The 12,563-nt window shown below is 49.4% G+C and overlaps 1 protein-coding gene across 2 annotated transcripts in view; it reads right to left on the bottom strand.

Annotated features, from left to right (window-relative positions):
• Bin3 (bridging integrator 3) overlaps positions 1 to 12,563 on the bottom strand; it is a 38,611-nt gene that overhangs the window by 11,746 nt on the left and 14,302 nt on the right. The window contains exons 2-4 of one of the 2 annotated variants that reach the window (XM_021181193.3): positions 8,502 to 8,550; positions 2,407 to 2,447; positions 2,005 to 2,066 (exon numbers count right to left, since the gene is read on the bottom strand). In XM_021181193.3, coding sequence (XP_021036852.1) covers positions 2,005 to 2,066; positions 2,407 to 2,447; positions 8,502 to 8,550 — 152 coding nt within the window. Of the gene's footprint in view, positions 1 to 2,004; positions 2,067 to 2,406; positions 2,448 to 8,501; positions 8,551 to 12,563 lie in introns of those variants that run through there. The other variant, XM_085828742.1, reaches the window with a different exon arrangement.

Raw genomic sequence — 12,563 nt, 5'->3', positions numbered from 1 at the left:
ACTCCAAGTCTGTGGGCCTACTCACTGCATGGCAAGTGGGATCCTAATAGACCCCCAAACCACCTGTGCTGCCCGTCAGCCTGTGGCCTTTCAGATGGCACCTGGATACTATGGTGCTACCCAAAGTGGGATTCTGCTTCTGGGGCAGCTGGTCAAACAATGAGACAGGCCTGCTTACTGCAATGAGGACTCTCTTGGCTGCTTTCTAGCTTGGAATAACCAGGAAACCAGGCAAGGCATGGGCAGGTGGGCTGGGAAGATGGCTCTGATTAAGAACACTTGCTGCTCTTCCAGAGGAGCCAAGCCTAAAATAAAGTGGCTTTATAAAGCACCCATATAAAGTGGCCCACACTTGCCTATAACTCCAGCTCCAGGGGCTCTGATGCTTTCTTCTGGCCTCCGTGGGTACCTGCACTCATGTGCGTACATACTCACATGAACTCATGCACAATTTACCAAATAAAGAAAAAAGAAGGCTTAAAAACAAAACCAAAAAACCCTTCTGCCCCAAGACAGGTGACTGACAAGGCGAACCCCTCCTTTAAAGATGGACATTTCACATGCTCTACCATCTTGAATTCAGAACATATGCAGGAGGCGGGATTCCTCTGAGGCTGTACACACACTGTGGCCACCACAGACATCATTATGTGGAGTGGCTGAAGGAACTAAGAATGAGCCCTCAATCCTACTCTGCCTTCGGGCCAGTGAGCACAGCCACTGGGCAAAGGCCAAATTCCACCTCAGGGCCTTTGCTGAAGTGTCCTCCAGGCTCATCTACAGAGAGCACCCCCTTATCCCTTCAGGTACTGGGGCACCTCCAGAGAGAGGCCTCCTTGTTCACCCCACTTAAAGCAGCTTTCCATTAGCCTCCATCCCTTTGTGTTCCTTCATTGCACCGGACTCTGCATGGTGCTATAATACATGTGTCCTGACTCCTTACATGCCCTCGCTTGCAGGATGGAAGCTCCTGTCCTAGCTGACTGCTGAGTCCCCAGCACTGAGATGTGTGCCTGGAACAGGCTGCTTCTTAACCAGCCTTTGTCAAATGAGAGACGGTGGTTCGCCCTGGTCAACCCTGTCTCTCTCAAGTCTCTATTATAAAGTGACATGCAGATACAGCCCTCTCTCTGGAATCTATGGAGAAGCTGTCGAGGTCCATTCGGCGGGAGCCTTGGTGTGGCCACTTCTGCTGTGGTTGTTGGTGGTTAGTACTGCTGCTCTTAACACAAGCATGCTGGCGACCATGCTGCTCTCAGGGTTTCATACCAATATACAACTTTACCATCACAGCAAGCCGCAGGGCTGAAGGCCAGTAAAAGCGGGTACTTTTCAGACAAAGCACAGTGAGGTTAAAGGGCAGTGTTGGGTTAGAGACTGTAGGGCAGTGCTTGGTGGGGACAGTATGGGAACATTCTCTTCTGATCTCTGTCACTCAGTGACACAGCCTCTTGCTGCTCCCTGACCTGAGCTGCCTCAATCATTGGGCCCCTGGGCCTAGTTCTTCCTGAACAAGTGTCTTCAGCCAAGAGCCCTCCTCAGCCCTGGCTTTGCTGGCACCTGCGGGCTCCTCAGCGCTGTGTCCTCAGTAATGGCAGAATGAGCTGAGGTTTTCCAGGGTCTACTGTAGCTGACTTTCCTGCTCAGCCGCACGGCCCCTTCAGCTGCTGTTGCCATGGGAAAGCCATGCCCGGAAGGCCGTACTGTCTTTTTTCTCTGACCCTGACCCTAATGCAAAAAAAAAAAAAAAAGGCCCTTGCAGCAGAGGCTTGTGCTGGCTGCAGCACTGTCCTGACAGGAACTCGGGAGCACCTGCTTTCCTGCCTGACTAAGCTGGAGAGGGGCAGGACCCTGTGGGAGGTGGTGATCCGATCAGAGAGAAACAATCTAGAACTCGTTTGGTGTTTCCTGAGCACAGTAACTTCTGAGTTAGCCCTTGAGGGTCTGAGGAACAGAACACCCTATGTCTCCTGCTACCTCGATGGGCACGGGGAGGCCACTCACCCAGGTCGGCATCGGTGCTTTTCTTCATGTCCTTCTGCAGGCGTTTAGTTTGCTCTTCCAGCCTGAAAATGAGGGGGGATGGACATTCACCCTCCAGCACTCAGGCCTCAGGGAGGCCCAGCAGGGAGGAAAGCCCATCTCTGTGCAACACCTCCCACAGACCTCCGTGCCAAGTCAGGCTCTGCAGGAGGCCGACCACCCAGAGACTGCAGTAATGGTCTTCCTATCTATGGCCAGTCACCTGTTAGAGCTGTCTTCAGTTCCTAACTGTAAATGGACAGAGGGCACAGGAAAGGCCTGAGCCTGAGCTGGCCAGGAGGAGGCAGAGCAGGGACCGAGACCTGGCAGGAAGCACGCACCCCACCTATCTCCCATCTCCCCCTCCTGGAGTTTGACACTCACTGCTGCAGTTTTCCATACTCCCTTTCAAAGTCTCTCTCCACCTGTAAGGCAAGCGATAGCTCAGTCAGTGGGGCAATGACAACACGGTGGAAAAAATCTCCCCACTGCCTGAAACTCGCTCCACACCCTCCCCCAGCCTGCAGCAACAGTGCTGTCCAGTCCCTACACGCTCCAGCAGATTGTTAACAACAGTGTCCCTGTGTTCCCAAACTAATGAAGTGTTTGACTTAGAGAGAAGGCCTCTCCTCCCAGAGGGGCCAACCAGGCAAGTTGGCAAGTCTCTGCGATGGTGCCTCGGCTCTGTCATTACAGAATGAGGCACTGCTTAGTGCCTTTCTGGTGGCAGACAAGGTGACCTGACAGGACTGGATCCCCCCTAGGAGTTAGCTGGACATGAAGGAAGAGGCGGGTCTGAAGTAGGAGGGTTCTGCCATGTGCTAGCCGTGAGGCCTGAGCCAGCGACATCCCTTCTTAACCATAGCTTCCTCACAAGGTCCTATTTGTCTGCTGTGGGGTCTGTGGTACATCAAAAAAGATCTTGTGTGGGATATCAGATGGGAACTTGCTTTAGAATGAAGGGTTCCTGCACCCGAGCCTTCAAGCTGTGCACTTCTAGGGCCATTCAACATGGGGCCTGCATGCAAGGATAGCTATGGATATAATGAAACAAAAAACTGTAAGCTTATGAAATCATGAAATATTTTTGTATTAAAAATGAATTTATTATTACTATCATTATTGTGTTTATGATGTATATGCAGGGCAGGCATGTTGTATCCATGGAGGGCAGAGGACAGCTTTCAGGTATTCAGTCTGCTGTGGGTTTGGTGATCACAGGTTGTCAAGCCTGTATAGAAAGCGCTCTTACCCACCAAACCATCATACTGGCCTGCGGAAAGGAGTGAACAGAGGCAGGGAGAGCGAGCTCTCACATTAACAGCTTCTAGTATCTTCGAGCAGAGTGACTTCCCTTGGTCATTGCTCCTTAAGGGAAGGGAACAATGACCAGGTACCCAGCCCACAGTGGTGATTATAGAGTACATTCATGTTCCTTTCCTGCTTGCTGGGTTCTGGAGGGCCACAGCAGCCCAGAGATGCAGACAGGGATGCAGAGGGCAGCAGCCAGAACTACTTGGGAAATGGCAGCCATGTGAGCCCAGATGTGGCTAAGTATGGAACTTCATGCTAGGCAGTATCACCGTGCTATGGCCTTCATAACCCAGAAGATGTGGCTGCTGAGTGTCTTATTTTTCTTCATATTAGCATTTATTTCCAAAAGGACAAAAGGAAAACTAAGCATTTCTTGGCCCAAATCAAACTCTCCTGGAGACACACCTATGTGCTTGTTCCTCTGGGGTGGTGGGGGCCGAGCCCCTGAGCCCCTGAGCCCCTGAGCCCCTATGCTGCTGCCTTTGGCTCCCAGCCTTCTCTTTTGCAACGCCTGAGTGTGCTGCTGTGTGGGATGTCAGAGAGCACCTGGTCTGCCTGGCTGGGGACTGCTTGGACTTGTACAGAGGGGCCTTGGAGCTCCCAGCCAGGTAGAGTTCCTGGGGGGGAGGGAGGTGGGGGGAGGAGAAGTTCAGTCTCATCCTAGGGTGGGCACATGCTCCTGCTTGATGCCCCTCAAGGCTGCCTCACAGGAAACACCACCTCCCCTGCTTCCAGGAGCCATGGTCAAGGGTCCCACATCTTTCTCCCCAGGAGACAGAGCTACTTTCGGGTAGGACCAGAATTCCAGGCCCTCAGATGATGGCTGATAGAATAAAGAGACCTATTGAAGGCACATTCCAAGGTACAGTCTTCTGAGGGAAAGGGCTAAGTGGAAAAGATCTGAACATTTCTGAATGCTTGATGCTTTTGCCAAAAGGCAACTGGAGGCCAGTCAACAATGCAAGTGTAAACACATGTGCGCGCACTGTCAGGGGACTGGGCTGGGCCAGGCTGCTGGAGGCAGCATGGGGAGAATCAAGGCCCAGAGGAAGCTCCCTACATTCTCCTGGGCCCAGGGTGCAAGGGCAATGCCCAGGCCAGTCTGTCCCGCGTGAGCTCAGCACTTGCCAAGTGAGTGAACAAGATGAGTTCCTTCCAAACCCAAATTCCTGGGAAAGGGGAAAAGGAGGCCGCAGGCAGGGCTGGGGCTCTGATGCCAGGGCTAAGGTGTCAGGTCAAAGTGAGGCAGAGAAGGCACTCTGAGAGCCACCATGCAAGGGTGGACTGTACCTCCCCTTCACTATGCTCCAGGGCTGAGGAGGACTAGAGAGGCCAAAGTCTGACATTTACTTCTGTTGGAGAGGCTCAACATGGCCACTTGTCTGCCTTGGTTTTGTAAGGACCCTACCTAGTTAGGAACCTAGGCTTTTGTTTCCTATGTACACAAGACCTAGGGAATCCTTGCTTGGAGGACATGGGAAATTGTGTGTGTGTGTGTGTGTGTGTAATGTGTATGTGTGTGTGTCTGTTATGTGATATGGTGTGTGTGTGTGTAATGTGTATGTATGTGTGTGTGTCTGTTATGTGATATGGTGTGTGTATGTGTGTGTGTGTCTGTTATGTGATATGGTGTGTGTGTGTGTCTGTTATGTGATATGGTGTGTGTGTGTGTCTGTTATGTGATATGGTGTGTGTGTGTCTGTTATGTGATATGGTGTGTGTGTGTGTGTGTCTGTTATGTGATATGGTGTGTGTGTGTGTGTGTGTGTGTCTGTTATGTGATATGGTGTGTGTGTGTCTGTTATGTGATATGGTGTGTGTGTGTGTGTGTGTGTCTGTTATGTGATATGGTGTGTGTGTGTGTGTCTGTTATGTGATATGGTGTGTGTGTGTGTGTGTGTGTGCCTGTTATGTGATATGGTGTGTGTGTGTCTGTTATGTGATATGGTGTGTGTGTGTGTGTCTGTTATGTGATATGGTGTGTGTGTGTCTGTTATGTGATATGGTGTGTGTGTGTGTGTCTGTTATGTGATATGGTGTGTGTGTGTGTGTGTGTGTGTCTGTTATGTGATATGGTGTGTGTGTGTCTGTTATGTGATATGGTGTGTGTGTGTGTGTGTGTGTCTGTTATGTGATATGGTGTGTGTGTGTGTGTCTGTTATGTGATATGGTGTGTGTGTGTGTGTGTGTGTCTGTTATGTGATATGGTGTGTGTGTGTGTGTGTGTGTGTGTCTGTTATGTGATATGGTGTGTGTGTGTGTGTGTGTCTGTTATGTGATATGGTGTGTGTGTGTCTGTTATGTGATATGGTGTGTGTGTGTGTGTAATGTGTATGTGGTACGGTGTGTGTTTCTATGTCTATGTCTGTGTTCTCTCTTCATGTTAAGATGCTCTGAGGCTCCAGAGGGAACTGACAAAAGTTGGGTACGGAGGTGGAAGCTGTGGTCCTGGTCTCAGTGCCAGTGGTCAGCCCTTGCAGAGAACATGCCATTCCTGCTACAGCCTCAACAATCACGGATTGCATGTTGGTAACCTGAGCACAGGCAAGCAGTGAGAGCAAAGACAATGTTTTCTTTGTGACTGGAAGCTGGGCACCCTGAGCCAAAACCCTGAAAATTCATGAACATAGCATGAACATTTCTTCCCATGACAGGGCTGCCATGACTTCCAATAACCTGGGCAGCCGCATCCACTCCTATCCCAAAGTGTGTCAGCAGTGCCCGGGGACAGCTGCCAGAGATCTGGAGACATCTGCACAGCCCAAGCCTGTGTTAGGGGTAGAGAGGTGAGCAAGACTCCATCCAGAAAAGCCAGGGTCCTGCTACCTATGCTTAAACACCCCCAGGGAACTGACAGAAACAGGTTGTGCAGACAAAAACTCCATTCTAAGCCACCCCTCAGCTTTGACTGCTGGTGGAAGATCAAAGGCCTAGCCTACAACTCCATTGTACTGGGGGATGGAGCTGCTGGGACAGGCTGAGCCCTTGATGGCTTTAGAGGAAGCCAAGCCAGCTGTCAATGAGGGCTTCTTATAGAGCAGACATGGACTAAGTGCCCGATCTGTGCTAGTTTGGGTGAGACTCTTCATGCATGTGACATAAGTACTAGGGTTAGTCTTACCTTACACATGGGAAAACTAAGGCTTGAAGAGGCTAAGGCACGGGCCAAAAGTCTCAGATCCCAGAGGCAGAGCCAGGCAGGAGTTCAGGAAGTCAGTCTCTTACCTGGCTCCCTAACACCTACTGCATACTTGCCCATTGTGGGAGGAAGGGACACCACAGACTAAAGGATGACAAGTCTCTAGCAAGGAATTAGACGGGAGGGGAGAAGGGAAGCTATGGGGCAGGGTGGGGGTGTGGGAAGATTTGATTTTCCCTGGAAGTCTTTGCTATTCCTCAAAGTAAAGGATCTAGGATCCCCTACCATGATGGACTGAGACCCCTGGAACCATAAGCCAAAATAAATAATTCCTTCTCTCAAAAAGTACCCCCGGGAACCAAGACCTTTCCACAACAGACTCTGGCAAGGAGCTGGAAAGTGCACTGTAGCCCGTCCTGTTCTGTGGGATCAAAGCCCCATCGATGAAAGATGAAAGTCTTGGTGGAGGGAGGGATTTCTGTCTTCTTGTTTGTGGTTGTGAACAAAGGGGGAGAAAGACCCTTTTCAAAACCACTTTTCTTTGGATCTTCCGAGATTACTCTCTGGAGGCTTAAAGCCACACCCTCCCACTTCTTGGAGCCCAGCATTTGTAGACCCAGACTTTCTGAGTCTTAGCAGAGAGGCTCCACAGATGGTCAGCTGTGGAGGCGACACTGAGTCTGTTACAACCTGCCATTGCATGAGGCCGAGGGCGACTCTTTTAAGTTGAGCCCAGCTTTTTTCCTGTGACCTAACTTTGGACTTCCTGAAGATGGAGACATTGGTCAGATGTGCTGAACTTCCTGCCAAGCCCAAACAGGATCTTCCCTCTAGCTCCGGTGGCTGAGCCAAGGAGAGAAGCGGGGAGACTAGGACCTCAGAGGATGGGCACAGGGGCCTCTACTGCATGGACAGTGCTGGGACCTGAGCTGTCATCATGGAGTTGGGTCTTCACATGTAGGATCACTCCTGTTCAAACCCGAAGCCTCGTTTGTGTGTGAGGAGCTGAGGAGGTCACTCTAGACAGACGGGGCTACAGAGTGGGAACAGTGCAAAGCAAAGATGACGGAGTGAGCAGGGCCACAGACCAAGTGCTGACTCCAGCTCTCCAGGAGAGGACTGTCAGATCTAACAATGTCTCCACCACGCTATGGAAAAACCAGATGGTGAGGGCAGACGAGGTCCATGGGCTTCCAGCTCTAACGTTCTGGGATCTGTAGCTCTTCCTCTCCCACTTCAGACATAAAACAGCAATAAATATCATGGGTTCAGGGCTGGTGAGATGGCTCAGTGGGTAAGAGCACCCGACTGCTCCTCCAAAGGTCCAGAGTTCAAATCCCAGCAACCACATGGTGGCTCACAACCATCCGCAACGAGACCTGGCGCCCTCTTCTGGAGTGTCTGAAGACAGCTACAGTGTACTTACATATAATAAATAAATAAATCTTAAAAAAAAAAAAAGTCAATCCCAACAATAAAACCACTGTAAAAAAAAAAAAAAAATATCATGGGTTCAAAGGGATTACCACTGCAAAACAAAAAGAAGTAGGCTACCTGGAGAACCTGCCTGGTCTTTTATGTTGTTGAGGTAGCCAGAAAGAAAGGCCTTTGGCACTGTTGAGAGGTGTGTGTGCAAGGGGAGGTGTGTGTGCAAGGGGAGGTATGTATTATGCCTATGCTCCAGAGCTCTCCCAGGACAGGATGCTTGGATGGCGAGGATCTACAGCTGTCCAAAGTTGGGGAAACAACCAACAGGACCCAGGACAGGAGGCACCTGTGGACCTCAGGTTCTACAACCAATGACTGGGAATAAGGCTCAGGGTTCTGACCCTCCACTCCCAAATGTGCATTTTCAATGCTCAGGTTCTGCCCTGGGAGAGTAGATCACCAACAGAGCATTTGTCTAGTATGCACAACGTATGTTCAATCTCCAGTACCGAGAGGAAAGACCAGAAGGTGGAGGTTCCACGCACAGGTCATGTGGGGGTACAGTTGAGTCTCAGGGCATAAGAATTAGGTTACTCACTGTTTTGGAAACAATCTGCTTCTTGGGCTGTCCGATCTTAAATGGAATCCTGTAAGAGGAAGAGACAGAGAGATGATGTGAGACATGGGGTAGGCTGGGCTAGAGGACTGGATGCACACAGGGGATCAGCACTTGGTCCCCTAGTCCTCATGGTCTGAGCACATGTGATCCAATAGCACCCAGTTGTGTTCTGGGACAGATCATGTGCCATGCAGGCTCCTGGTCACTCCTGCCTGCGGAAAACATCATTCCTATGAATGGTCTGTCACTTAAACACATGGGAAAAGTGGGGGAAGGGTGACACCTTGAGGATCTGTGAATCTTGTTTGAGGAACTACTAAGTGTGAAACATGCCTCCCTATTCTTAAAAACACATCCTTGAAAAAGCCCACAACATCCCTCATCCTCTCTAGAGAAGGTACTCAGTTTCCCCATAGATAGGGGCTACAACGCATCTTGTAAGGTTTCTGGGCATGCCAACAGGAGATGACATACTAAGAAACATTTATGACTAGTTAAAAACAGATGAGATCAAATGTGGCTTACTTGGTAAAGAATCTGCCTATGCCTGCCTTGAACTTGCTAAGACGCTGCTTACCAGGTTTCCATGCTCATCTAGAAGTAGGTAGACCTAACAAGATCTTGGGAGTAGGGCTCAGAAGGGGAGCCATAGCCCAGCTTCCACCTACTTTAGCAGGATGCCCTAAGGCCCAAGAGGCTGCTTGGACCCTTTCCGGCTCTCAGGAGTGAGTGGATTGACACAGGCAATTGAAAGATGTCTTTAGGTCCTGACAACATGGACCCTGTTGTTGGCCAGGGGTGGACATTTAACATGGTTCATCCCAGGGGTAACAGAAATGGTAATGTGTCTCCCCTACCTTTCCTGTTTCCACGTGGGAAGTGAATCTAGGGACCAGCTCTGGGAAGAAGCCCAAAGCCAGCCCCTCTGACAGACCAATGTGCCAGTGCTGTTATCACCAACCCTTAGGCTCCACTCCCATCTTTCCCTTTAGCCATTCTCCCACACCCGCCTCCACCTGGCCCAAGCTGACCAACACTGTGCTAACCCCAACAGTATAATTAACCACCGATAATAACCCCAGACAGCAATCTGGTTGAGGGGATGGGCTGGCCTGAGTCACAGCGGTTTAAATTTAATTTCTGGAGGACATCCTGTTTATTGTTAACCCAGCCCCATAATTTGGGAGAGTTAACCATTTGAGGGCTTGCTGAAAACAAACTGTCTTGAGTTGTATCACCATCTGATGGGGAAAGGTATGCTGTGAAACTGGAAAGGGGAGAAAAGAGAAAGTTGTTGCTTCTTTCTCAGGCCTAAAGAGGAAAAGGCCCAGGGGGAGCTGGGTTTCTGTCCCAGTCCCCATAATGCTTTCCCTAAGACTGGAAACTGGTATTGATGACTGATGAACATGAACCCCCGAGGAACACTCTGGAGACAGCTGAGGTGCTGAGGCCACACATCACTCAGGTTCTCTGGGAAGGAAGCTGTAGAGGGACAAGCTCTAACCAGGAAGCAGGCCCAGTCTCTGCCTCACTGGTTTGGCCATTCATTGAAAAAGCAAGTCTCTCTGAAACTCAGTTTCTTCAACTATGAAGCCAGTGGGATGAGATGGCCCTCTTGCTCACCTACAAAAAATTTATACCCCAAGAATGTGGGGAGTGGGCTGAGGATCCATTATAATCCTCAGAGCGGTCTCAGTTTGGAATGACAGACTTTAGCCAAGGAAGCTAATGGTTGGTTGCGGATGGTGCCTATGGAGCCACAGCCTTGCTAAAGTTCAGCTTGGAATCACAGGCCTTTCAGAGCAGCCCGGCCTGAGGGAATGTTTTGTCACCTTGACCCTCTCTATCACTCTGCAGAAAGGAAACGGATCATAAAGGAGATGAAGACAGGCTCAGGGCCACTGTGCTGCTCCCCGGGGACCCTGACTTCTCTCTGCCACTCATTTGAGGGTTCTTCTCAAGAGCTGCTCTAGAGTCTGTGGGATCAGGAGGGGCTGACGGCTGAGAGCCTGGGTGGAACAGTGTGTTTTAGCACAAGAGGAAACTGGTTCCCTGCAGGCGGCCAAGTCTCCACTGTAGTTACTGATGATCAGGACAGGATTTTATCAGACTGTCTGCATAGTTTTTCAGCGTGCTCACTCCAAAGCCATGTCTACCTGCTACAACACCTTTTAAGTAAAATAAACATTCTATTCTTGATTTTCAGAAAAATTGTGAAGTATCATAATTCCTATGCCTCCCTGCCCTGCTCCCTCTTATGAACATCTTACATTAGTATGGTCCATTAGTCATGATTAATGAACCTGGAATGACATAATAAAATCTGTGGTTAGTCAGACTGCCTTAGTTTCTCTTCAGTGTCCTTTTCAGAACCAGGAACCCATGCAGTCTACCACACTACATTTGGCTGCTAAGTGCCTCTTGGTGTGACTGTTAGATCCCCTGGCTTTGATGGCCCTGGCAGTTTTCATGGGACAGGTCAGGTAGTTTATAGTCAGACGCCTCCTCACACCCTTTGGGTTGAGAGCCGGAGAGACGGCTCAGTGGGCGAAGAGTACTGGTTGCTCTTAGAGGACCAGAGTTCAGCTCCCATCACCAACATGGTGCAGCTCACAGCCACTTACAACACCAGCCCCAGGGTATCTGATGCCTTCCTCTGGCCTTGGTAGGTACCTACATACATGTGCCATACATTCACACGGACTCATACGTAAAAACAAATCTTTAAAACAGCAACAACAAAAACCCCGTTCTTGTCACGTCTCCTCACGGATATACTGCAGACATGATACACCCCTGCTGTCCCCACTGAGCCACAGGCTAAGGAAGTGCTTCAAAAGTTCCCCCACTGTGGTCCCTCCCTCCTCCTCTCCACTAGGGAGTCACTATTTATCTTACTTATTTAGGCCATCATTCATATCAGTGTGAACACATGGATATTTAATACTCTGGTTCATAATCCAATATGCTTTGATACTCAAAACTGCTTCAATTGGGCCACTGAGAGTGTTACAGTTGACTCATGTGACCTTCGGACATATTCCCATCAGTGCATGGGCACATGCCCCAGTTAAGTCGTACCTCCTTTAATACAAGACACCCCGGGCTCACCGTGAACCTACTTCAGCCACATGGCCATTTTCTACTTTCTCTGAATCTATACTCCTTATTTCCCACCCCAAGTTTAAGTAGTCAGCACTACTTGGATCACACAGCTACACCCGAATGGAGCCTCCCACTTCCCGCCTTAAGTCTAAAGCTTTGCTTACTTAGAATGGTTTCTTTGAAAAGTTTCAAGAAAAGGGTGAGAAATAAGAAAAAAAAGACCCCCTGCCAGCCATTATCTCCACCCAAGGTTACTGTTTCAGTAGTATTAATTATGTAAAACATGGGCTGAAAGAAAAACAGCTGAGGCAAATGTGCTAGCAGTGTCAGTCCTGGGGGAGAGAATGTGGCTCCTGTCTTCTTTCCTCTTTGCACTTGCTGTAATTCTTCAAGTAACCAAAAAAACCAAGAAACCAAACAAACAGAAAAACCCAACCCTTCAGGGTTTTTTTATTTTTTTTTTCTTAACTGCAAAAACACCCCCTGATTAGTGTTAGAACCTTAGAAGACATGGAAAAATACAAATGATGAAGAATACAACAACTGAGCGCTCACTCACACACTGTAGAGGCAAGACCGAGCAGCAAGCTGCTGAGTTACTGCTCCAGAAATGCATCTGCACACGTGTATGTATCTATCCACACATGTACTGATAATCACCTTTGAAAAGAAAATGTCCATAACATGAACGTTTCGATATGAACACATAATTTTTAAGTCTAGTATTTAAAAATTTACTAATTTAGCAAAGTAATGGGCTTCCTTACAGCATCGTCACCCATCTGGAAAGAAATACCTTCCCCTGCTCCCAGCCGTTCCGTGCGTCCCGCCAGGCTTGCTTTAGCTTTCCTGGTATGTGGATCCCAGCACTCCACTCAATTTCCCACTTCCCCTAAGTTCTCTTCCTTTCATGATCCCTTTTCTAATTGTGTGACA

The sequence above is a fragment of the Mus caroli genome, unplaced genomic scaffold, assembly GCF_978045245.1.
Source record: "Mus caroli unplaced genomic scaffold, Mus_caroli_1 scaffold_12, whole genome shotgun sequence".
NCBI classification, from domain to species: Eukaryota; Metazoa; Chordata; class Mammalia; order Rodentia; family Muridae; genus Mus; species Mus caroli.
Note: the sequence above shows the minus strand (reverse complement) of the source record. Positions and strands in the feature narration are given on the sequence as shown.